This window comes from Phascolarctos cinereus, unplaced genomic scaffold (assembly GCF_003287225.1).
Source record: "Phascolarctos cinereus isolate Bilbo 61053 unplaced genomic scaffold, phaCin_HiC Scaffold_3;HRSCAF=262, whole genome shotgun sequence".
In the NCBI taxonomy this organism is placed as follows: domain Eukaryota; kingdom Metazoa; phylum Chordata; class Mammalia; order Diprotodontia; family Phascolarctidae; genus Phascolarctos; species Phascolarctos cinereus.
This window is the reverse complement of record NW_027555736.1, coordinates 188503056-188530189: the sequence shown is the minus strand read 5'-3', so window position 1 is coordinate 188530189 and position 27134 is coordinate 188503056. Positions and strand designations below refer to the sequence as shown.

Sequence of the window (27134 nt, the reverse complement as noted above, 5' to 3'; positions counted from 1 at the left end):
GTCTTACTGAGCCTTTGTTTCCTCATCTCTGCTGCTTAGTTTTGATGATCAAATGAGATTGTGAAGTGCTTTTCAAACTTTAAAACATTATATAAATGTGAAATATTAACACCTGAAAATAATATTTTAAAATACACAAAATAAAATGTATAAATTACAAAGGAAACCAATTATATTGAAATACAGTTATCTATATTTAAAATCAAATTAAAATTTAAGAATATTTAACTTTAAAAAGATTTTAAAAAAATAAACAAACCCCAGGTTAAGGACCCCTGATTTAGAGAGATATGTAGGTGACAGTTTTAGAACAATGATTTGGGGGTTAATTTTCATCATGAAATGATCCTGCTAAGCAAATTTCATATAATATTTTTGGCTGTGCCCACTTAATCCACAGAAATGGCTTAGTGAGGATGTGGATTGTTAGGAATGGGAAATACTTATATTGTTAAATCATAGTTAATGAATTTTTTTCTTTCTGTTCCTATTCTTTGTCCCTATTTCTCTCTCTTTCTGCTGCAGAGCAGGGGAAGAAAGAGTAGGAAAATAAGGAGAAGCTTTTTAGATATGACACTAACTGGATTCTTTCTCTGTTTTTCTCCCTTTCCTCCTTGTCTGTGTTTTTGTTCAGAGCCTGTAAGTGGTGAAAGGAAAAATGGATCCACTGCTGTTGCTGAATCTGTTGCCAGGTAACCAGAGCTTGTTGCTATGCAGAGCAGTCTCATACAGAGCCACTGGTAATGAAGGAAAAGATGATTTATCAATAGTAGGAAAAAATTAAGATGAAACCCAGAATAAGGGATTTGTAGGAGGAAAGATTGAATAAGTCACAGCTTTTTTCATTAATATTCTCACAAGACCAGTATTTTGTCTGCTGTTTTGACTAAAATGTTGACAAAAACAATTTTTAAAAATTTACTCCATTAATCATATTAGAATCCTCATCCTGAGCCTCTTTAGGCTTGGTGGGGCTGTAATGTGTGGCAAGAGACAGTTGGGACGTCTCATATGAGATAGTTATTGTCTTTGTCCCTTTAACCATGATATAAGATAATTTTTAGTGAGTGTCCTAGACGAGCTGCTGTTTTTTGGTGCATAATTATTATTCTTGTTGTTATTGTTAGGATCACTCTAGTTAAACTAGTGTCCGAAACAGATTTCTGTGTCGTGATGTATGATTGTGGTGGTGGTGGTGGAGTGTCTTGTTGTTGCTGTTATTGCTGTTTCTTGCTATAATGCCATGAGGGTGACTGTGTATCTAGGGTCAGGTCTGTGTAGTTGAGCTTTGCCACCTGGTGGCTCTGAGAGGGTATAGAAATCTCTCATCTGCTGCTGACTGTAATAATAAAACATTACATTCCAGTAGTGTTACTTAAAGCATGGCTGAAAGGACCCAAGTCCTTTGATATGATCCTGGTCTTACCTCTTGTTTACTAGATATTCTGCAAAAATAATTCATCTCTCTGATTTTAATATCTCTTCCTGTAAAATGAACTTAATGTTTCTGGGTGAGGTTTATATGTTACCTTTGAGTCTTCTGCTAAAGGCTCTTTATAAATCTACATTTTTACTAGTGGAGAAAAAACCATTTTTTTACTCTGTAGTTGTATTTCATTCCAGACATTGCTTATTGTTGGTCCTCATGTGCAATTGAATTTACTTCTAAGGTTAGAGGAAGCCTTAGAATGTGGGAGAAAGACACCCTGCAAAGTGAGGATGGGAGTGTAACAAAGGAAGAGATTGGAATGAAATGAAGTGATTGTTAATGATATGTGTTATTGATGAGGGTATTAATATATGTTTATCTTGTTTTAAAAACAAACACAAACAGATGAAAATATTGATCTATAGAAAATGATAGATTGTGGGAGATAGTCTATTTACAAGTAGATTTAACACAGGAGTACTTTAGCTCCTTTTTTTTTTGTTTCCTTGTTTCTTCACACAAGAGCTTTCATAAGGTTATGTTTGGAAGAATAATCACTCTGTCTTCTGCCTACATATGGAGGAGTGTTGCTATTTCTGTACATTTGTAAGATTACATAGTCTCAGTAAGAGACAAATCCTGCAGTGGGACAGAAGTATGGTGATAGTATGGAACTTAGGTATTGTTTGATTACATTATTGTTGGTGATGATTTTCCTCATGAAGATTTTCTTACGCTGCATTAAAAATGTAAGAAAGGTGCATCTTGGGTCAAGGGAGAATCATGGAAGAAGGAATGTAAAGGAAGAATTATTTACTTGCAATGCCTGAAAGATATTTCTACTACATAGCATAGTGCCTGACAGAGTAGGCACTTAATAAATGCTTGTGTTTGATTGAAAGGTGTTTCTTCTTTCCAAACAAATATGGAATTATTATTTTATTTTATCATTCTTAGTACTCAGAAGACAGTGTCTGTGTTTAGCCGTGTCTGTGAAGTTCGGCAGGATGATGAGGCCAAAGGCCATGATGTCCCATCAGATCTCATCAGGTAAGCATTATTTTCATAGTATCTTTGCTCTCATATTAAGTCAAAAATTGATTGCTGCTAGAAACTGCTATGTTCTCTGTGGTTTCTAATTTATCTTTTCACTTGAGTGTGGCATATTCAAGCCAGACTGAATTGTTTTTATTTTAAAAATGGTCTTTGAAAAAGAAGCGGCCCTTTCTCATTCTCATGGCCTTTATATCTGCATCTGTTCCCATCTTTTGTTCTGTCTTCTCCAGAAGGTAGCATCCTCAATCTTCCCCTCTCTATTGAATATTCAACCTCTCCCTATTTATTGCTTCCTTCCCTCCTGCTTTCAGACATGCTTAAATCTCCTATACCCAATAGGTGTAGCTTTCACTAGACTCTACCATCTATCAAGCTTTCATTCTATATCTGTCCTCCCTTTGTCAGTGAAATTTCTTGAAAAAGCTGTATATACTTGTTGCCTCAATTTTCTCTCCTCGCACTTTAACCCTTTGAAATCTGACTTTTGACCTCATCACTCAAATAAAACTACTGTCTTTGAAGCTACCAACAATCTCTTAGTTGACAAATCTGAAGGTCTTCTCAGTCCTTATCCTTGACCTCTGCTGCATTTGACGTTGGTGATCACCCTTTCCTGCTGGATATGATGTCCTCTGTGGGTTTTCCTGGCACCATGCTCTCCTGGTTCTCTTCCCACCTGTCTGACCACTCTTCAGTCTTCTTTCCTGGCTTATCATTTATATTATGTTTCCTAACTATGGGTATTCCCCAAGGTTCTATCCTAGGTCATTTCTTCTTTTCTTTCTGTACTTTTTCTCTTGATAACTTCATTAGCTCCCATGAGCTCATCCATATATAGATGACTGCCAGAGCTATACATGTCCAGCCCCAGTCTTTCTCCTGAGTTTCAGTCCCATGTTACCAATTGTATATTGGGTATTTCAGACTGGATGTCTCATTGATACCTCAAATTTAACATGTCCAAAACTGAACTCATTATCTTTCCCCCCTTCCAAACTTCCGTGTTTCTTTTGAAGACGCTACCATCTTTTCTGTCTCATAGGTTTCTAACTTCAGCATTATTCTAAACTTTCTTACCTTTTTTCACCTCACATCCAATCATTTGTCAGATCTTGTCATTTTTATTGCCATAACATCTCTTGAATCTGACTCCTGTCTCCTCATGCAGCTACCACCTTAATTCAGGCCCGCCTTATCTCTTGCCTAAATTATTGCAACATCCAGGCTTCTGTGACTCAAGTCTTTCTCTATTCCAGTACATCCTGCACACTGATGCTAAAGTAATTTTTCTTAAGTGCAGATCTGACTGTAATTCCTTTACTTTTTCCTAGTCTCTTGCCTCTAAGAGTAAATACAAACCCCTGTTTAGTTTTTAAAGCCCTTTACAATCTGGTCCTAATCTGTCTTTCCAGCTTCAGTGGACATCACTCCCCCTTCCTCTACTATACAGTCCACATGACATTTCAACTCCCATCTCTGTGCCTTTATATTAAACATTCTTTATACCTGGAATGTAGACCTCATCTTTGCCTCAAAGAGTCCTTCTCTTTCTTTAAGATGCAGCTCAAATACGACTTTCTGTATGAAACTTTTCCTGATCTCCCCAATTATTAATTCTCTCTTTCCCAAACCGTGTATTTAATTAATTTTTATATATTTGCATTTATTCACTTTATTTTTCTGCTTTGGTTACTTATATGTACAGGGTATCTCGAAGCTTTAATAGCTTGAAACTGCACTAAGACTTTTGAGACACCCTCTATGGTCTCCCCTTTAGAAGGTAAACTCTTTGTAAGGAGGAATTGTTTCATCCTTTGTACTGGTATCCCTGGTGCCTAATATGATGAATAGCTTCTAGTGATGCTTAATAAGTATTTGTTGGTTGTTGGTTAATAAGTCGCTGAGACAGTTTTCCAAACATTTGAATAGATATGGAACATTTGTATTGTTAATCTTGCTGTCAAAAAGCCATTTTGATATGACTCAATCTTCATAAACTTTTAATTTTTACATATAGTTGATTTAACTTACTATACCTTCAAAGATCATATACAACAACCAGCACAATGACCCAACTCATATGTATCATCATCCTATATCTCTTGGTAATATAAGTGGTAGATCATGCTTCTCAAGATTTGACAAACACTAACTCTAATTTTGTCTAGTTTACCCATATCATATTATATAATCACTACAGTGCATTTATTGTTAGTTGGAGTGTGTCTAAGTGTTAGTGAATTGTTTTCATTGACTTTGATTTGAACTTTATTTTCATCGAAAAGGATGGATATATTTATATGAGAGTTGTATTTGAACAAATCCAATAATTTTGGGCATTTATTTCATGCCTCTACCCTCCAGAGGGTCTTGTGCTCTCCCAACTAGGTAAACTCCATAGTTTGGAAAACTTTGACCTATAACTGTGTCTGAGAATTTCTGTCCTGATCACATAGCCAGTAAATAATGATTAACCTCCTCTTAGGTAAAATCAGACTCCTTTGCCTGTTGTTACTCTATCTGGCCCTTAGAATCTTTCTTGCTAGCTGTCATAGATGGTTATTATCCATCCTTGTATCTACTCTGGCTGCTAACCCCTATAAATAGACTCTTCTTGGAGGTTGCTTTTATGTCTTTTTTAAATTAAATTTTATTTTTTTCAGTTAGCAAAAATCTACCTCCTGCCTGTTTCCCCTCTCATCCTTCCCCCACTCCTTTTGAGAAAGAAATCAAAATAAAATCTGCAATAAAAACACATAGCAGAATGAAATACATTTCTACATTAGGCATGCCCAGAAGAAGAAGAAGAAGAAGAGGAAGAGAGAGAGAGAGAGAGTGTTTCATTGTGCACCCTGAGTCTTTCATCTTTTTATCAGCTTGTGGGCAGTGTGTTTCATTATTAGTCCTCTGGAATTGTGGTTGGTTATTGTATTGATCAGTATTCATAAGTCTTTCAATTGTTATCATTGTATAATGTTGTCGTTGTATAAATTGTTCTGGTTCTGTTTACATCACTTCATATAAGTCTTCTCAAGTTTCTTTGAAACCGTCCCCTTCATCATTTTTTTCTCCATCATTTCTTATAGCATAATAGTATATACTATATTTTCTTAATTACTTATAAAAATAATTTTTAACATTCATCTTTTAAAATTTTGAGTTCCAAATTCTCTCCCTCTCTCCCTCTCCACCCCCTCATTGAGGAGGCAAGCAGTTTGATATAGGTTATACATGTGCAGTCATGCAAAACATATTTCTATATTAGTCATGTCATAAAAGAAAGCAGACCAAAAGAAAAAAAGAAAAAGTTTTTTAAAAGTATGCTTCAATCTGTATTCAGACTCCATCAGTTCTTTCTCTGGAGATGGATAGCATTTTTCATCATAAGTCCTTAGGAATTGTCTTGAATCATTGTACTGCCGAGAATAGCTAAGTTATTCACAGTTGATCATTGTACAGTATTGCTGTTACCATGTTCTCCTGGTTCTGTTCATTTTTACTTTGCATCAGAAGAGATACACTGAAGAAGAGTCAAGATCTAAAACTATAAGAGGAAATTTAATAGTACCAAATACCAAGTCTTACTCTTGGGTTCAAAAAAATCAGCTTCGTAGGTCTAAGATGGAGGAAATATGGCTAGGTATCAGTTCATCTAAAAAAAATATCTAGGAGTCTGACTCTTAATCAGTACTCTTAGATATTTAAATGGATCTGTGATATCATCAGTTTGGAAGTTCCCTCACTTCAGACCTCAGCCTATCCATGTTTGCCCATCCTTTGTGTGACCTTTTACCCATGTCCTCTATGGAGTTCTGTCCAACAGACTGAAGGCCTTCCTCACTTTGTCCCTATATCTCGAGGATTACAGTGGAGCACTCTGACTCTCTACCTGTCATCTTTCATGGTTCCCACCTCTTAATTAGAGGATTCTAAGAAACTGCAATATTATTCAACAACGTGACATAGAAGCCACGAAAATTAATGGAATCTTACACTGTATTAAGAGAGATCCAGCTTCTGGAATTAAGGAGTGATAGCCCTGCTGTCCTCTGTTCCAGTTGTCAGTCCATATTTAGAATATGTGTTCAAATCTGAGTGTCATGTTTTTGGTAGGATGTTGGGAAGCTGAGAAACATTTTAGCATACTGGATAATGAGCTAGCCTTGAATCCAGGAAGAACAGGGTTTAAGTCCACTTTTGTGGACCCTGAGCAAATTACTTACTCTCTCAATGCTCTAGGCAATTTTATGAAGACTAAATTACAGAGGAGGTGCAGACTTATGTAATTTGAAGCATTTTCCTCTCCTGGCAGCTTCCTGAACCAATGAAATCATAGGAACATTCCCTACCCATATTAATAAACTGATGGGGAACCATATTGGTTGAGGAGATGGAGATGTTTACCCTGGAGAAGAAGAAATTCAAGGAGGACATGATAAACGTCTTATTTGAAGGATTCTTGCTATTAAGCTATATGGGACTTGTTCTGCTCAGCCCAGAGGGCAGAACTAGCTAGGGACAGTGGATAGTGTTGCGCAAAAAAAAAAAATGCAGATTTCAACTTGAAAAGAAAAACTACTTAATAATATGCACTATCTTAGAACATAGTATGTATGTTCCTTATTAGAGATTGTCAAGCAAAGGCTGAATGACCATTTTCCAAGTATACTATAAAGGGAATTATTTTCAGGCATGGGTTAGTCTACTTAATGATTGCTGAGAAGTGTCTTCCAACTCAGGTTCTGTGATTCCTTCTGCCTATCCACAACTAATCATTTTGCCAGTTCCTGTCAATTCTGTCTCTGTATCATCTTGCTTTCTATTTCCACTGAAGGGTCTTTGTATTGTTGCCCTGAACTATTATAATAGCCTAACTAGCTGTCCTTCCATTTTTAACTCCTTTTAGCCTGTCCTGCACAGTGATGTCAGATTAGGGCCATAGTTCTGATTGTGTCATTCTCCTATTGAAAAACCTTTTACAAATCTTAATTATTTATAGAACAAGATCCAGACTTCTTATTATAGCATTAGACATCCTTTACTCTTTGTTCCCAACCTATCACCATGCTCTTCATGAACTCTGTATTGCAGTCAAGCTGGGCTAATTGAAGTTTCTGCCTTTCTCCCATCCTGACTTATCAGAATTTTATCCATTCTTGGGAGTCTAGTTCAGATTCCATCTTTTCTATGAAGTTTTCTTGATCTCCAACTATAAATAATTTTTCCTTCTACTTTGCTTTTCTAATATTTTGCCTGAACCGTTCCTATAGCATTTACCACATTTTGCTTTTATTTTAATTATTTATATATGTCTCTTATCTCCCTTATTAGATTTTAAGCACTCTGTGTTTATGGAAAATAACTTGTTTATGTTTGTATTACTCATGGGAACTTGCCCAAATGGGTACTTAAATAATATATGTATTTATTGTATCTTCTCTGTTATATAGTTCCTTTCTTTGTAGAAAGAAGTACCCAGTGACTCAGGTACTGAAAACACATGAGAAGATTCAACATATCCTTCTAGGCCACACTCTCCAGGAATTAGAGAATTCATTTGGATGCTATATTCTTGACTGTTTGGGTACTGAAATTGGACCTGCTATTTGAGCATTCAGATGAATATGCTTTCATTGCTTTTAGCTCCTCTAACTTTTTTTTTGGTTTGTTTTGTAGTATCTTCAGAGATGTGTATATTCTGAATCCTTTGGTTTCCAGTAGGAATACTTCCGAGAGTCTTATTACGCAGAATAGTACATTTGGTTTTGCTGTAATTTGTTTCTTATCCTTCAGAAACATTCTGTCACCCTGCATCTGTCTCTGTCTCTTTTTACTTGTCTCTTTAACTGGAGGCAGGATTAATTGCTTTGAAAAACTGTCCATTTTTATAGCATTCAGAGTGTATTTCTAGTTATTACTAAAAATTCGCAAGTATGGAATTTCTATCTTTGTCTAATTTTATCACTGTAGAGCTCAGTTTTTGAGCCTGAAAAATGAAATGAATATAGTAGTGCTTATCAAAAAGAAATTACATTTTAAATCATCATCATTAATAAGCGTTTATTAAGCACTGAATATGTACTGGGCACTGTGCTGATCTTTGGGATTATAAAGAAAGACAAAAACACAATTCCTGCCCCTAAAGAGTTCACATTGTACTGGAAAAGACAGTATGAAAACAATTATGTGCATATAACATATGTGTGTGAATATATATACATATGTGTGTGTCTACACACAATGTAAATGAGAGGTAATTTCAGAGGGAGTGCACTATAGTGGGGGAGATGGGGAAGGAGAAAGAGACCAGAAAAATCCTCTTGAAGAAACTGGGACTTGAGTGGAGCCTTAAAGAAGTCCAGGTAAGCCAGTAGACAGAAGTGAGAAAGGAAAACATCCCAGGCAAGTAGGAAAGCTATTGAGAAGGTAATAGAGACCAGTGTCATAGTATCCTAAAATATGTGGAGAAGAATAAATGTATCCTGTAAAGATAGGAAGGGGCTAGGTTGTGGAGGGCTTTAAAAACTAAACACAGGATTAGTTTGAAGGCAGTAATAGGGAGCCACTGGAATATATTGAGTAGGAAACTGATGTAGTCAGCTTTGCCCTTTAGGAAGATCAACTGAGTGGAGGATAGACTGGAAGGGGAGAAGCTTGTGCCTTGGTTACTAACTAGCAGGCTTTTGCAGCAGTGTGAGGTAATAGTCTTGGCAATGGATTGAATATGTATCAGTCAGTAAACATGTATTAAGTGCCTTTTATATGCCAAGCACTGTGCTAATTGCTGGGGATACACAGAAAAGCAAAAGATAGTTTATGCCCTCAAAGCACTTACAATCTAATGGAGACAACAGGCAAACCAGCTGTGTACTGACAAGCTGTATGCAGGACAAATAGGAAATCTGTCAGAGAGGAAGATAAGAAGATAAGATTTTAATTGAGACTTGAAGGAAGTCAAGGAAACCATTAGGTGAATATGAGGAGGGAAAGCATCCCAGCCAAAGAAAATACCTGGAACCAAGAGATGGAGTGTCTTGTAAAGAGGCCAGTGTCACTGGGCTGAAGAATATGTGACAGGGAGTAAGGTAAAGAAGATTAGAAAGATGGTGGAGGGGCTAGGTTATGAAGAGCTCTGAATACCAAACAAAGGGTTTTGTATTTGATCCTGGAGGTAATAGGGAGCCACTGAATGGGTCGGGGGTATGACCATGGGAAGGAAAGGGGAGTGATGGTTGGGGGTGTGGGGGTGAGAGATAGTGAGGATTCCAGGATGACTACCAGATGTAAGCCCGAATGACTGAGAGGATGATGTCCTTAACAGTAATAGGAAAAGAGAGAATTCTGGGAAGAATAGGTCAGAAAATTTCAAGCTCTCAAGGTTTTCCTCCACAAAAGAAATAAAATAGGGGCAGCTAGGTGGTAACAGTGGATAGAGTGCTGGCCCTGAAGTCAGGAGGACATGAGTTCAAATCCAGCCTCAGACCAGACACTTGACACTTACTAGTTGTGTGACCCTGGGCAAGTTCACTTAACCCCAATTGCCTTAAAAAAAGAAAAGAGATAAAATAGTGCCTCTGGGCGAACATAGAGTTGTGAAAACAAGTAAGAATTGGGGCAAAAGAGGGGTCTTCCTGGGACAATTGGAGAATATCTGAAGAAAAATCCTGGACAAGATTTCCTCTCTGTGAAGAGCATACACATCTAGGCTAGGGTCTGCTTCAAAAACAAGCAGGAGGCAAGCTGCTTAAACAACAAGCAGCAAGCCCTGGGTTTAGCTGGTTTGGGATGCTGCCTCTGCAAAGCCACAGGAACTTTTACCCCCAGGACAGTGAGGGGGGTTGGGAATCTGACCTGGGGAAGATCAAGGGAACCTCTCCTGACAAGGAATGCCAGACCCAACTGTGCTGCAGAGACACAAAGGGGACAAGAAGGAACCAGCACACAGTGAGTACAGAAGCAGTGGGCTGGGGATGCCTCTGCTGTGAGCACTTACAAGAGGCTGGAAGGCTTGGTTTGAGTTCAAGGTTAGAAGGATGAACTGATGAGGATTAGAGGCACTATCCCCCATACTCCAGGACTAGAGGTGATTATAAAAAGTAAACTATTACATTCCCCCCCCCCCCCCAATGCACAGGCAAAGGAGAAAGAATCCAACCATAGAAAGCTATTATGGGAATAGAGAAGATTGGGGTTCATCTTCAGAGGAGGATATTGAAGCAAAAAAATCCTGTTCTACCCCAAAGAGTGATGTCAAATGCGAGAAAAACAAGATTATGAAAAGAAAGTCAGCCAATTAGAAAAGGAGATTCAGAATCTTAAGGAAGAAAATGACTCCTTGAAAATCAGAATTGGGCAAGGGAAAGCCAGCGAAGTTGTAAGAGATGAAGAAATTAAAAAAAAAACCCAAATAGAATTTAAAAAATAGAAGAGAATGTGAAACATCTCATAAGAAAAACAACGGATCTAGAGAACAGATCAAAAAGAGAAAAACATAAGAATAATTGGACTACCTGAAAGTTCTGATCAAAAAAAGAATCTTGATATAAGAAATAAAGAAACTTGTCCTGAAACATTAGAATAAGAGGGGAAAGTAGAAATAGAAAAAAATCCATTGATTACTACCTAAAAGAGATCCTAAGAGGAAAACTCACAGGAATATTATAGTCAAATTTCAAAACCCCCAGAACAAGGACAAAATATTATGAGCAACAAGAAAAAAACAATTTGCATATGGTGATACCACAATTAGAATCACACAAGACCTAGCAGTGGCAACACTAAAAGATCCCAGGTCTTAGAACACGGTATATTGAATTGCAAAAGAACTGGGCTTCCAGCAATATCATAATCAGCAAAGCTAAGTATAATTCTGAATGAAAAAAAAAATGGACCTTTGATCAATTGTCAGACTTTCAGGTCTTTGTTAAAAAATCAAAACAAAAAAACAACCCCGAACTCAATAGAAGATTTAACATACAAGAGCCAAGAGAAATGTAAGGTACATACCAATGACCAATTACAAAGGACTAAATAAGTATAGAATGTTTACCTTTTATTTATGAAAAATGTAAAACCTATGTCTAAGATTGTTACTAGTAATTAGGTAACTTATAAGGAAGATTGGAGTAGATCTAAGTATGATATGACTTCGAAAAGTAAAACAATTCAAGTACAGTTAAAAGTAAATATCTTTTACAAATGAAATGCAAGAGAAAGAATTAACACAGAAGAATTAGATGGAGGAGGGGAGCTGTTAGTTCTGGAAACCTGCTCTCATCGAGAATGGCCTAAGGGGGGAAAATACATATACATTTAGAAGAGTGTAAAAGTCTTCTAAATTTAGACAGAAATAGAACTCTAAGGGGATAGGAAAGAATAAAGGAGGGATCTTTAGGGGGAGGTTGTTGGAATAAATTAAAAGGGGGATATAGAAGAGAGTTTAGATTTAGGGAAATGGGAGGATAAGGGAGAGATTGCTGGAATGGGGGTAGGTTAAGTAATAGGAGGGTAAGGTAGCAGGTAGAAGTAAAGTAGAGGAGTTAGGAGAGATAGAAAAATAAAAAGATATGCAGAAAAATAAAGATTAAGAGTAGACTCTCTTAGGGAAAGTATATATATATATATATATATATATATATATATATATATATATATATATATCTATGTGTATGTATGTATGTATGTGTATATAAGTATATGTATATATCAGTACCTACATAAATATATCCAGTGCTCAACTGTAGCCTTGGGGTGGTGGGTAGGGGAGAGGGAGAGGAAAAAAGAACAAAGTAAAAAGTGTGCAGCAGAGAACAAAAGAAAACCTACAAGGAAGCAAAGAAAAGATGGACATCTTTCAGCATAATGAACAGTATTTAATATATAGGCTTTATTGAAATGAAGTTATCACTATATAATTTGAATCCTCTCCTATGTTCTGCTGTGCATGTGACATTTTTTTCTTATTTTATATTTAAGTTTACAATGTTTCTTTTTCTTTTATTATATATTTAAGTTTTAGCATTTGTCTAAAATAAAAAGAAAAAAACAGTATAGGAAATTAGTAGTAGGGGGGAGTTGGAGGGAAAGATAATGAGTGTAGTTTTGGATATGTTTAGTTTAAGATGTCTACTGAACATCCAGTTTGAGATGTCTGAAAGGCATTTGGAAATATGAGGTTCGAGGTCAGCAGAGAGGTTAGGACAGGATAGGTAGATTTGGGAATAATCTGTATAGAGAAGATAATTACGTCCATGAGAATTAGTGAAGTCACCAGGTGAAGTAGTGTAGAGGGAGAATGGAAGAGGGCCCAAGAACCCTGTGAGATACCTACAGTCAGAGAGTTTGATCTAGAAGAGGATCCAGCAAAGGAGACCGAGGAGTGGTCAGATCTGTAGGAGGAGAAGCAGGAAAGAATGGTGTCCCAAAAACCCAGAGAGAAGAAAGTATCAGTGATCAGCAGTGTCAAAGGCTGCGGAAAGATCGAGGAGAAGGAGAATGGAAAATAAGTCATTGGATTTGGCAATAAAGAGATTGATTGTAACTTCTGAGAGAGTAGTTTTACTGTTTTACAATAATGATGAGGTTAGAAACTGGATTGTAAGGAGTTAAGAGGATGTGAGAGGAGATGAAGTAGAGGTACCTGTTGGGTTTGGTCTTTTCAGAGAGTTTAAGATTAAAGGGCAGAAGTTATAGGATGATAGTTATCAGGGATGAAAAGATCATGAGGATTTTTTCCAGGGTGAGGGGACAACTGGGCATGTTTTTATTTAAAAAAAATTTTTTTAAGGCAGTTGAGGTTAAGTGACTTGCCCAGGGTCACACAGCTAGTAAGTGTCAAGTGTTTGGTCTGAGACCGGATTTGAACTCAGGTCCTCCTCACTTCAGGGCCAGTACTCTATCCACTGTGCTACCTAGCTGCCCCCTGGGCATGTTTTTAGACAGTAGGGAAGGAGCCAGTAGACTGAGAGAGGAGGCAGTCTACTGGAAAAGATGATATGGAATAGGATTGCTTGAGGGGGTAGATGGTGTTAATCATGGTAAGGAGTAAGGCCACTTCCTCATGTGAGATAGCATTGAAGGAGGAAGATAGTGGTAGAAAACAGCTAGAGGGATTGCTGTGAACTCCAGTTTTGTTTTTGGGTTTGTTTTTTTTAAATATGAGATTTCTTGGCTGAGGATGTGGGCAAAGGGGAAGCTATGGGAGGTTTGAGGAGGGATAAAAAGCTTTGGAAGAGTTTCTGTGTCAAGAGCGAGATAATATGTGGATAAAAAAGGTAAAGAAGGATTGTCTAACAGCAGTCAGGGCCCAGTTAAGGTTGTGTAATACAAATTTATAGTGGACTCAACCAAAACGGTTGCAAATGTGATTTTCTACATGTTTGTTCAGTAGCATATGTGTAGGAACAAAGGAAGCAGATGATGGGAGTTATCTAAGACTGTGACCTTGTGTGTTAAGTATGAGTGTGGGAAGTTGAGGATGACATCTGGGCTGTAAGCCTAAGTGACTGGGAGGATAGTGGTGTTGACAGTAATAGGCAGCTGTTACAGATTAGACATATTACCATAAATATTAGCAGTAGAAGAATGTTAGTAACTCTTGACCTTATGCCTAAGGATGGAGGAGCACAATGGAATATATTCCTTAGGACCAGAGTCTAATACTTAATGGGCAGAAAATCTTTTCTCATATTGAACAATGTCTTCGTTACCTTTCATAGCTTCTTTGAATCAACTTTAAGAATTCCTAAACATTGAAGGTTTAGGTGAGTGTAGCTAAGTGGCTAAACCATGAGGCTTTTAAAGAGCATACTTATTTTTATTAATTCCAGTACTAATTTACTTTGAGAATCCTATGAATTCATTAATATTTATGTGCTTTAGTTTCCCAATCCATAAGATCAGAATATTGTGAAGGTTAATATATTAATGCATGTGAACCTCTATCTCAGAGGAACTATTATAAAAATTAGAGACATGATATCTTTTTTTGTATTATCGTTTAGCGCTCCCTTTGTCTTACTGACTTTTTTTTCTTCTGATATTGAAGCCCTGAAACCTGATTGAAGTATTGCAGGTGAGATAATCATTAGAGTTATATGAAGAATTCATGTAGGTTCGATCTGTCGATCTCTATGCAGTGCCTTTGTTTAAAAAACAAAACACTATATTAATTAGGCACTTAATTGTAGTGTTCATTTAGGCAACATACATTTTGTGGCTTCAGGATTTTATACTAAGTTGCAAAAAATTCTTTTGGTATAAAAGAAATTGATAGTTGCTTGGGGCTGAGTGTCCCAAAGGTATCTTATCTAAGTTATACAGATGTCCAAAGACAATGTCATTTGTCAAGTCCCACCTAAATATAACACAGAATTAGAGAGATACTGGTTATGTGTTAAATGAAATAATTTGTCCACACTACTGATTTGGTGGCTCACTAAAATCATCATTGAATATGACAGAATTATCTTTTAAATTGATGGCCTGAGGGTTCAGGATGCTGGTAGGACAATCCATATGAATTCTTCCATCTCATCTCAGCAAATTAATGAGAAGAGTTACTATATATATAAAAAGATACATTCTGCCATACATAGTAGCGCTTCTCCAAAATAACTAAGTCATGGAGCAGATGACTTCAAACTCTGAAGTCCATAACTGGAATATTGTGTCTTGTTTCTTAGTCAAAATATTAGTGATATGTTAGGCAAAGACCTACACTTGCCATTAAAGAGGAAGCTTTTTACTTTGTTTTTAATGGCTACTGCATCCATTTGTACAGTTCAGGTATCACACTTAGTTGTAGTAGATGATTGTCGTGTACTTGTTTTTAAATATCATATTGCCCAGGCATACCTCATGTCTGATTTCTGATTTTTCATTTACCTTTTCAAGTCTCTTCACTTTTCACCACTGCCAGAAATAATTAAGACTTAAGTCCCCATTTACTGCTGCCTTTTAGGGAAGCCAAGAATATAATTTGTTTGCATAATTGTTGATTACCATTCGCTACCTCTCAAAAAACAAACACAAACATTTTTAATACTGTCAGGAAATGAGTTGAATCATCATCTGTCATTGAAGTAAATAGATATAGAGGATAAAAGCAAGAAGGCAAATTAATATTAATATAATATAGATTCAGATCTCTCTATGCTTTTCCTTAATGATGTTTCTTGTACCGTGTACCCAAACTCTGCAAAGGGAATAGTACAGTGATGTGAATACTACTTAGCAAATACTTGTGAGGAAAATGGCTGACTGAACCACTGAAAAAGATTTCTATTCATGGCATTATAGCTCATGAATGCAAGTACTGAAACCCTAAGGCCAATTTAACACGTGTTATTTTCTGCTGTTTTTATTTCAAATCAAACCAACAGATATTTATTGAGTATTGTGTGCAAGGTCCTGTACTAGACACTGTGAAGAATACAAAGAAATATAAAACATAGGCCCTGTATTCAATGAGCTGTGTTTAATTAGGTGCTTATAATCTAGTTTTACTTGAAAATACAGAAAAGCAGATGGTGTATTCCACTTTAATGATAAGCAAACATCCCAAATGCTGTGTTCCTTAATCATCTACTTTCTTAACAAACATATTTAGATTTAAAACCTGAAATTTGCTCATTTCTTTTTCATATTTTACTAATACCAAATAGTATTAAGGAAAAGATAAAACTTAGTCTTCTCATTAGGATTTTGGTTATTATTTGCTGAAATTAAGCAGATAAGGTTCATATTTAGAAGGAATAATGTAAAACCAATCTATATCTGAGATTATGTCTATATATCCAAAATGCAATTTCCTGCAGTTCTAGGTAATTTTAGCTCCAAAACACTTTCACCTAAAATATAATTAGTAATACTACCTAATCTAGATATTTTACATTAATAGCTGAACCATGGGCTTCTCGTATAGACCCCTGAAAGACAAAATCATAAAAGTTTTTACATTTACCTGACTATAAATAATGTGTTCGTTATCTAGGTGTCTATCAGCTTTCTATACTCCAATTTAGCAGGTGTTCCTATATAGATGGAAATTTTATAGATCCTGATGGTGAGAAGAGTTCTCTTTGTTCTCTAATGCGATATTGCACATGTGTGTGGAGATGGCTGTTTATGTTCTGCTGCTGTCTTTACCAAATGTTTCTTTTCAGTACCCTCTATACTTTTGTACCAGTCAATATATCACAGCTTTATATTAGCCGTACTTGTCCTGTTGGTCCAGGCCTTTTGATCTTGGTCTGTTTATGATGACTGCACCATGGACAAGGAATATTTTATTTAGAGTTTCACTGTTGCATGAGTGATAAAAAATAGCATCTTTGTAGCTTTTGAAGAGCAAAATTATCCAAAGGTGGTTACAACAGCTGCCACCACCACCACCATCACCATTTATATAATGCTTTAAAGTCTGCAAAACTCTTTACATGTTATTTTATTTAATCCTCACAACAACCCCATGAAATAGGTGCTATAGTTATTACCGTTTTACAGATGAGGAAACTCAGGGTAGACTTGTCTACAGGTCACACGTCTGGTAAATGTCTGAGGCAGGATTCAAACTTGGGTCTTCCTAACTCCAGGTCCAACACTCTGTCCATTGGACCACCTCCCTATACTAACTCCAGTTGATCTATATTTCAGTTTACTCTGTGTATATTGTAAGTGTACATAGTTATTTTGCATATTTTCTCCCCTGTCAGAATGTGAACCCCTTGAAGACAGGGACTGTTCTTGCCTTTCTTTGTATCCTCAGAGCTTAACATAGTGGCTGGCACATATTAGATGCTTAATATAAATGCTTTTTGATTTGACCACTATAGCTGACAGAGCTGGAAGCTTAACTGCAACTTATTGCCTTTTAAATTGGGCTCCTTTCCCAAAAGTAAATATTGAGTTTGATTAGTATTGCAAAAAATAGATTATTAACTGATAAATACTGCTAAGTAACTAATAAATATTCTAATGAATCTGTGTTCTTCTCCATGTATTGATATCTATTCTGTGTATTCTGTCCAGCCATGCAGATGGCAGCCCATCTGTGGTTGCTTGTCCTTCGTGACCTTTATCCATGTCATTCCATTCCTTATAATGTCTACTAATAAAAGGAAAACCCAAAATATCCCTATTTGCTTATGAAATGTGAGGCCATAGCAAACCTGATAGAAGTCTATTAGAATCAGAAAAGTATTAGAAACATTATGTTGTGCATAGAAATCGTGCTCTAACTTCCTTTTAAAAAGTAAATTCTTACATTGTTGTTGACTGATAAGAAATTCAATTTTTCTGTCTTCTTGTTTTTCTTTTGGCAGTAGGTTGTCAACAAAAATGGAAAACATTTTGCAAAAATAGTATTGTCAGATTGAAGTAATTGTGAACTCACCATTCTTATTTCACAGGAACAGCTACTTAAGATCATGATATAAAACTTCATACACACAATTACCAGTAACAACAATCTTAATCTTGTCACCGTCTGCATTTCACATGGTGGACGTAGTCTGGACACTCACAGTTTTCTTATTTGGTGGAAAGACTGGAACTAGGGTTTGCTGAATCTCTTTTATGTATTTTAGTCTCACCTAGTGGTGAATGGGACACAGTGTGTGCTCGTGCTCTAAGGGGAACACCACAGGAATGGAAGGGGGTGTGGAGCACTTGGAAAAAGGCTTGTCTTTTGGATCTTGATTCAGACAAATTAGTTCATTTATGACATGATCTCTCTGTGTGGTTGGTTTTCAGGGGAGATTTAGTCAATTTCCCAAGCACTCACGAAGCAGAAGATGAAAAAATGGAAGATGACCCTAGCCCCTGGCCATGCCAACAACAGCCTATCAAGCACACTTCTCATGTTGATGCCCCTATTTCCCCAGCTGCACAACAGACTGTCACGCAAGTGCCATCCAGTCCAAAAGGAGATACCGTGGAGATGAATGTGGCAGGAGATAAACAAGAAGAATCAAAAACCAGTCAGGACAAATCCAGTAAAGTCTTGTCTATAAGCCCAGGAACCGGAGGGGAAAGCATTTGGCCCAAGACAAATAACAAAGAAGTCCAGACAACAGAACATTCCCTTTGGGCTCCAACTGTTGTTTCAGTAGCAACACAGACCACGAAAGGAGTGTGTGAACAAGTAGAGGTGGGAACCAGCATGGCTGACCAGAACCTTGGGAAACAAGATGCTAAGGTACAGACTGAGAGGAGGAATGCGGAGAAACCTACAAATGTCTCAGGAGATGATACTGACTCTTTGCATAGCCAGGTAAGAACAGGCATGGGGCCTCCCTGGGATCTTCTAAACTGCGTGGTCTACTGGACAATAATCATGTATTAGTCAACAGAGAAGATGAGACCTTGACAGCATAGGGCTATGTTTCCTATTGAACATCAGGGATACTCTCAAGAATGGAAGTGGAGTGGGAGACATTAGAATTATAGCTAGTCTGTGATGTTACAGGGAAAACTGAGTCATATTTGAGTTTAAGTAGATCTCCTTCCTCTTGAAAGAGGCCTAGGTGAACAGTCAGTACCCTATTTCATATCTCTTAGGATATTGCTGCCTTGACTATCTCCCTGTCCCTTACTCACCTGTCAGGACTTAGTCTACTTCCCTGTAGTTCCTAGGAGTCCTTTTTGTGGGAATGTGAGGAAGGACTGAAAGTTGGTGGTTGGAGGAGGAGCTGTTCGTGATCAGGAGGAACACAAGTAGTAGGATTAAAAACAGGTCAAGTTAGAACGTGGGGACTGTGGAGAAGGTATGAAGATTTGCAGTGGGTGGGAAAGTATCAGAAACTGGTAAGAGTTGGGGTGGAGGAAGAAATCTGAGAATATAACAAATAAGACATTAAAAATTAGGTGGTCTTAAGGAGAGAGAAAGTTATATATTAGGGTTTTTTCCTTTTTTTTTTTTAAATTTTCTTTTAGTACTAACTGTAACCATCCTTCAAATCCCATTCCAACTCTGAGTCTTTGTCTGATCCAGGAAGCTTTGTTTTTTTTTTCTTTTTTTTCCCCCCTCCCTTTTCGTCTCACCCACCCTCCCCAAGACAGCGCACAATCTGACATAGGCTTTACATTTACATACCCATTAAACATATTTTCACATTAGTGAAGTTGTAAGTAAAAATTAAAACCAATAGGAGGAGCCATCAGAAAGATGAAACAAAACTCAACAGAAGGTAAAAAGTTATATATTAGATTAACAAATCTGAAAATAAATTTTAAAAATTACTTTAGGTGGCTATGAGGTCCTTGGGAGGAAAAAAAAAAAGGAAACTGATATAGGGTGAGCTATATCAATAAGTAAGTTATGGGTCATCTTCACTTTGGATCTATTTAGGAAAGGCTTCTTTTTAATCATAAACCTCATCAGGTGCTTTCTAAGGGCACCTGTGTTGAGCTGTAACACAATCTCACAGGGCTTCACTCCTCTTTAGGAGTGAAGCCCTGTGAGGCATTATAAGAATCCTTTATTGCCTGTAGAAATGCCTGGATAAAGAGGTGATGTTCTGAAAAAGTGTATTATCTCTAAGGTATGGTAGTTTCAACACACTTAGAGTAGATCAGTCCCGGAGCAGGAGACGTGCCACATCAGTCTCCTGTTTCCCTGTTTTTATCTTTGAGGTGTTAGTAATTTGGCTCCATGTTTTAAGCTTTGGCTGTATGTCCTGGTGGATAGAGAGCCTGTCTTGGAGTGAGGAAGAATTGGTTCGGTCTCTGCCTCTGACACATTCTAGCTTAGTGTCCTTGGATAGGTCTCTTAAATTCTTAGTATCCTTAGAAGCCCTCTAAGGCTATAAATTACAAAAGATTTGTCAGTCTGTATCAGTGGAGGGAATTTGTATACTGCGTGTTCCCTACATAGATGAACTAATTGGTTAAAACCACCCCCCCAAAAATTAGTTACTGCTTCTTTCTCTTTTCTTACCTAAAATCTTTTCTAGACCTATGATTTCATTGGCGTGGGGAACTTTGAGTGAGGAAATTTCTTATACCAATTCAGATGGGCAACTATTGCGCAACTTGTAGACATAGGGGGTTGCCTGAAGGCCATGGGAAGTTAAGTGATTTAGTTTTAGAGGTAGCACTTGAACACAGGCCTTCCTGACTCTGGGGCCAGCTTTCTTTCTTTCTTTCTTTCTTTTTTTTTGGTGAGGCAGTTGGGGGTTAAGTGACTTGCCCAGAATCACTCAGCTGGTGAGTGTTATGTGTGTGAGGCCGGATTTGAACTCAGGTCCTCCTGACTCCAGGGCTGGTGCTCTATCCACTGCACCACCTACCTGCCCCTGTGGGGGCCAGCTTTCTGTGCACTATGCCATGCTGCCCCTTTCCTTGCAAACAGTGGTAAACTTGATCTGTACTTAACATGCAGAGCAGTCATCTGAAAGTATGGAGATCTGACTTCTAGTCTCAGCTTTGCCATTGACTCATGTCCCTTTCATCTTCTGATGTTTTCTGTATGGTGATAAAGCCAAGTATGTAAAAACTTTTAATGCTATCCGTTGTGGTTAAGACTTAGGCCTGTTTTGGGGCAGCTAGGTGGTGCAGTAGATAGAGCTCTGGCCTCAGAGTCAGGAGGACCTGAGTTCAAATCTGGCCTCAGACACATGACATTAGCTGTGTGACCCTGGGCAAGTCACTTAACCCCATTGCCTAGCCAAAAAAAGCAAAAAAAAAAAAAGACTTAGCCCTGTTTTAGTGGAAACTAATATGCTCCTATAGTTCTTAAAGTTTGAATTGCACCCCTGCAACTAAGATTTCTCTGTATTCAAAGGAGTGTTTTCTTTGACATTGCTCTTGTCCCCTTCATTTATTAATAAAAAAAATTAAGCTTTTCAGTCTCAGACAGGTCTTTTTCAGAGAGCTGTTCATGAGAGAAAGCAACATTAGTTGTTCTGTCCTTTACTTTTTCATCTCTGTCTTGCCTGTTTTTATGCTGATCTCAGTTGGTTTCTCCCATTGTATGGCTTCTGTATTTGTACAGACTGCTTAGATAGCTGTATGATTATATTTAAGGAATGTACAAATGCTATGGGGCATTTTTATTCTCTTCTATTTTTGTGGCAGTCTGATGTAATAGCTATACCGTAAAGAAGTGTGGTAGTGTGGCTAGAGCATTCCACTTGGGGTTCAGAATTCTTTAGTTCAGACCTTGCTTCAGACATTCGGTAGCTCTGTGAATCCAAGCAAGTCACTTAATCTTGTTTAGCCTCAGTTTTCTCATCTGTAGAATGGGAATAATAATAGTATCTGCCTCCTACAGTTGTTGTGAAGATCAAATGAGATTTTATATATATTATATAAAAATGTATGTATGGATGGATGTGTGTGTGTGTGTGTGTGTGTGTGTGTGTATATATATATATATATATATATACACATATATATATATATATATATGAAAATGCAAACCTTTAAACTACAAATGCCATCTGTTATCATTACAATCTATTACTTAGTGCCTATCTATGAATAATAATGTTTAAATTTCAACCTTTGTGTTGGAATATGTCTTAGATTTCTTAGAGACTCATTTTCACACGGTAGTTTTTTATTAACATATTTTCCCCACTTCAAGTATGAAGAATAGAAAATATGAATTTATTTCATTCCACATATTTCCCTCATGGCAAGTGATTTCATTTTCAGCAGTAGCAGCAAAAGGATGTATTATGAAGGCTTGGTCTGAACAACTGAAAAGATGTGTGTAATCCTTTTACCTTTAAAGCAGTTCTAACAGGGGTGAACTGTTATGAACAAGAATTTGCTCAGTCAGCAAGCATTAATATGCCCTTCATGTGTCAGGCACTGTACTAGGAGCTAGAGGTACAGGAACAAAAATGAAATGATGTATGCTTACAAGTAGCTTACATTCTAACAGGGAACATAATGTATGTAAATAGGCATTGCAAAAGAAATACAAGGTAATCTTGGTAGGGAAAGTGCTATCAGCTAGAGGGACTGGCATAGGATTCATGGAAAAAGTGGAGCTTGAGCTCAGTTTTTTATGGATATCATGGATTCTGAGAAGTGGAGGGATGACATGGCAATTGGAAATATGTTGTCAAGTTTGAAGAAGGCCAGTTTGACTGTACTTTAGAGTATGTGGAGGGAGTGATGTGTAATATAGAAAGCAAAGTTGGGACCAGGTTGTAAAGAGCCTTAAAAGCCAAACAGAAGAGTTTAGAGATCATAGGGAGCTGTTGGAGTTTATTGCGGTGTGTGGTGGGGGTCAGAGGGAGAGACAATGACAGGGTTGGAACTGTACTTTATGAAAAAATCACATCAATAACTCTATGGAGGATGTATGGGAATGGAACAAGGCAAGAAGGCTAGTTAGGAGACTGCTGTAAAAGTCTAAGTGAGAGATGATGAGGGTCTAAGTAACTGTTCAAGTAGAGAGAATGGGACAACAAACATGAGATGTTGTAGAGGAAATAACTATTAGTATGAAATAATGTGATGTTTATATTTAAGTGATTAATTTATTTGTTTGAATTCTTTAGTTTTTGTAGCTCCTTGTGAAATATGAATTTTTCAAGTGTATGTCAGAAGTTAAAATTTACTAGCTATCAGGATTCGTACTTCAAAAACCTTTAATGTGGGAAAGATCATAGGTTTAGAGCTGGAAAGAAAACTCAGAGGTAATTTAGTCCAGTTCCCTTACACATAAGGAAACTGTGGCTTAAGAGATTAAATGACTTAAAATAGCTAGTGTCAGAGCTGGGATTGGAACCTAGGTCATTTGACTTCATAGTCTGCTCTCTTTACATCTCTACCAAGACCTTCAGTTACAACTCATATACCATATTTCCCACCATAGAATTCATATTAGAAAGAAACTTTATAAATGTAATGCATATGATAAATCCTTCTGCCTAAGTACAAGACTGATTCCACACTGGAGAGAAACTAAATGAATGTAACAATTCAGAGGAAGTTTTTTTCCCTAGAACCAATACTTCACTTGTAATCAGTTCATAGTAGAATGGGAAAAATTAAAATAAAATTAAACTTTAATTTCAAAAATTTTTTTTAAAAACTAAAAATTTGTAAAAACAGCATGGCATTACATAGAGGACTGGCATTCGAATGAGGTACCCTCTAGGTTAGAGTTGCCTTTGACACATACGAGCTGTGTGACCACAAGCAAGTCATTTTTTCTCTCAGTGCTTCAGACAACCCTCTGAGAGTATAAATTGCAAGTTACAACTGTGCATGTGGGTATGGGAGGTTTACACACCAGGAATTCTATGTTAATGAAATCACAAAACTGATGGAAAAAAATTATATGTTTTATTTTCTAGCATGAGTCAAGCTTCATTTGGTGTTTTCACATGTCAGCTTTCACAAAGGCACAAGGTTTTATTTGAGTTAATAAATTATTTTTCTTTATGATAAAACTACAAACAGGATTCTCACTTGCTCAAAATTTGTTTGTAGACGTTAACCCAGGTCTTTAGGTGTAATACATATATGGTATATCTATTGAGTAGCTTATGTACTTAATATTTAATCTCTGGGAGAAATCTGATTCTAGCTGTAATTAATTCATGCAATTTTACTGTATTCAAATTTCATGAAACTCGTTAATTAGATCATTTTGAATTGGTTGGGTCATAGTTATATCCATTTGTAGTAATGTGTTAATTCTCTGTTCTGCTGTTTAAACGTTATAGGGAGAAGAAGAATTTGACTTGCCTCAGCCCCCACCTGGCCAGGTCTTGCATCGCCACATGCGAACTATACGTGAAGTACGCACGCTAATTACACGTGTTATCACTGATGTGTATTATGTAGATGGCACAGAAGTGGATCGAAAGGTGACTGAGGTAATAGTACACTAGATTTAAGTGGCAAATTTTGCTCAATAGAATGTTACCTTGGAGGAAATATGGAGAGCCAAAAGTTTTCTGACTGACTCTACCATCTTCCCAGAATCCTCTCTGAAATTTTTTTTTCTTTTCTTTTGGCTAGGCAATGGGGTTTGCCCAGGGTTACTGGGCAAGCTAGTAAATGTTGAGTGCCCTGAGGCAGGATTTGAACTTAGATCCTCCTGACTCCAGGGCTGGTGCTCTATCTACTGCACCACCTAGCTGCCTCTTTTTTTTTTTTTAATTAATTTATTTTTAGTTTTCAACATTCACTTCCATGAGATTTTGAGTTTTACATTTTCTCCTCTTCCTTCCCTGCCTCCCTCCCCAAGATGGTGTGCAATCTGATATAGGTTCTACATACACATTCCTATAAAACATTTTCACATTCATCATGTAAAGAAGAATTAGAAACAATAGGAGGAACCACAAGAAAGAAGAAACAAAACAGAAGAGAAAAAAAAGAGCAAATAGTATGTTTCAATCTGCATTCAAACTCCATACTTTTTTCTGTGGATGTGGATAGCATTTTCCATCATGAGACTTTTGGAGATGTCTTAGATCCTTGCATTCCTGGGGAGAGCTCAAAGTTAGTCATTGCTCAACTTGGCTGTCACTGTGTACAACATTCTCCTGGTTCTGCTCATTTCACTCAGCATCAGTCCATACGTGTCTTTCCAAGATTTTCTTTTTTAAAAAATATTTTTATTAATTAATTTATTTTTAGTTTTCTATATTCACTTCCACAAGTCTTTGAGTTCCAAATTTTCTCCCCATCTCACCCTACCCCAACCCCAAAAAGGCGTGCTTTTTTTTTTTTTTTGGCTAGGCAATGGGGTTAAGTGACTTGCCCGTGGTCATACAGCTAGTAAGTGTTATGTATCTGAGGCCAGATTTGAACTCAGGTCCTCCTGACTCCAGGGCCGGTGCTCTATCCATTGTGCCACCTAGCTGACCCTGAAGGCATGCATTCTTAATACCCCTTCCCCTGATCTGCCCTCCCTTCTATCACCCACTCTTCTCTTATCCCTTTCCCCTTCTATGTTCTTGTAGGTTGGGATAGCTTTCTATACCCCTTTGCCTATATATCTTATTTCCCAGTTGCATGTAAAAACAGTTTTTAACATATGTTTTAAAACTTTGGGTTCCAAATTTTCTCCCTTCCTGCCTCCTCACCCACCCTCATTGAGAAGGTGAGCAACTTGATATAGGTCATACATGTGTAGTCATGCAAAACACTTCCACAGTAGTCATGTTGTGAAAAACTAAGTATATTTCCCTTCATCCTATCCCACCCCCAGTTTATTCTGTTCTCTCTTTTGACTGTCTCTCCTCAGAAGTGTTTGCTTCTGATTATCCCACCCCCCAATCTGCCCTCCCTTCTGTCATCCCCCTGCTCTCTTGTCCCCTTCCCCCCTATTTTCCTGTAGGGTAAGATAGATTTCCATACCCAGTTGTGTATGTTATTCCCTCCTTAATCCAAATCCAATGAGAATAAAATTCACTCATTCCCTCTCACCTTCCCCAACTTCCCCTCCACTGTAAAAGCTTTTTCTTGTCTGTTTTGTGTGAAATAATTTACCCCATTCTACCTCTCCCTTTCTCCTTCTCCCAGTATAATCCTCTCTCACCCCTTAATTTTGTTTTTTAGATATCACCCCTTCATCTTCAACTTACCTTGTGCCCTTTATCTATCTATAGATAGATATATTTTTTCCCTCCAACTACCCCTAATGCTGACAAAGGTCTCATGAGTTACAAATATCATCTTTCGTTGTAGAAATGTAAACAGTTTAACTTTAATAAGTCTCTTAGGATTTCTCTTTCCTGTTTACCTTTTCATGCTTCTCTTGAATCTTGTATTTGAAAGTCAAATTTTCTATTCAGCTCCGGTCTTTTCAGCAAGAATACTTGAAAGTCCTCTATTTCATTGAATGTCCATTTTTTTCCCCCCTGAAGGATTATACTCAGTTTTGCTGGGAAGGTGATTCTTGGTTGTAATCCTGTCTTCTTTGATCTCTGGGATATTATATGCCAAACCCTGAGATTCCTTAATGTAGAAGCTGCTAATTCTTGTGTTATCCTGGTTGTGTTTCCACAATACTTGAATTGTTTCTTTCTGGCTGCTTGCAGTATTTTCTCCTTGACCTGGGAACTCTGGAATTTGGCTATAATATTCCCAGGAGTTTTCCTTTAGGGAGCTCTTTCAAGAAGTGATCAGTGGATTCTTTCAATTTCTATTTTACCGTCTGGTTCTAGAGTATCAGGGCAGTTTTCCTTGTTAATTTCTTGAAAGATGATGTCTAGGCTCTTTTTTTTTTTTATCATGGCTTTCAGGCAGTCTGATAATTTTTAAATTATCTCTGTTGTATCTCTTTTCCAGGTCAGTTGCTTTTGCAGTGAGATATTGTACATTGTCTTCGATTTTTTCATTCTTTTGGTTTTGTTTTACAATTTCTTGATTTCTTATAAAGTCATTAGCTTCCATTCTAATTTTTAAGGAATATTTTCTTCAGTAAGCTTTTGCATTTCCTTTTCCATTTGGCCAGTTTTTCTTTTTAGGGCATTTTTGTCCTCATTGACTTTTTGGACCTCTTTTGCCATTTGGGTTAGGCTATTTTTTAAGGTGTTATTTTCTTCAGTATTTTTTTGGGTCTCCTTTAGCAAACTGTTGACTTGTTTTTTATAATTTTCTTGCATCATTCTCATTTCTCTTCCCAGTTTTTCCTCTACTTCTCTTACTTGCTTCTCAAAATCCTTGTTGA

At 37.1% G+C, this 27134-nt stretch overlaps 1 protein-coding gene across 5 annotated transcripts in view; it reads left to right on the top strand.

Moving 5' to 3' along the window:
- TP53BP1 (tumor protein p53 binding protein 1) overlaps nucleotides 1-27134 on the top strand; it is a 179864-nt gene that overhangs the window by 126513 nt on the left and 26217 nt on the right. For all 5 annotated transcript variants that reach the window (XM_078151368.1, XM_021009175.2, XM_021009174.2 and 2 more), the window contains 4 exons: nucleotides 635-692; nucleotides 2387-2479; nucleotides 18239-18758; nucleotides 24175-24327. In XM_078151368.1, the coding sequence (XP_078007494.1) occupies nucleotides 635-692; nucleotides 2387-2479; nucleotides 18239-18758; nucleotides 24175-24327 (824 nt within the window). The remainder of the gene's footprint in view (nucleotides 1-634; nucleotides 693-2386; nucleotides 2480-18238; nucleotides 18759-24174; nucleotides 24328-27134) is intronic.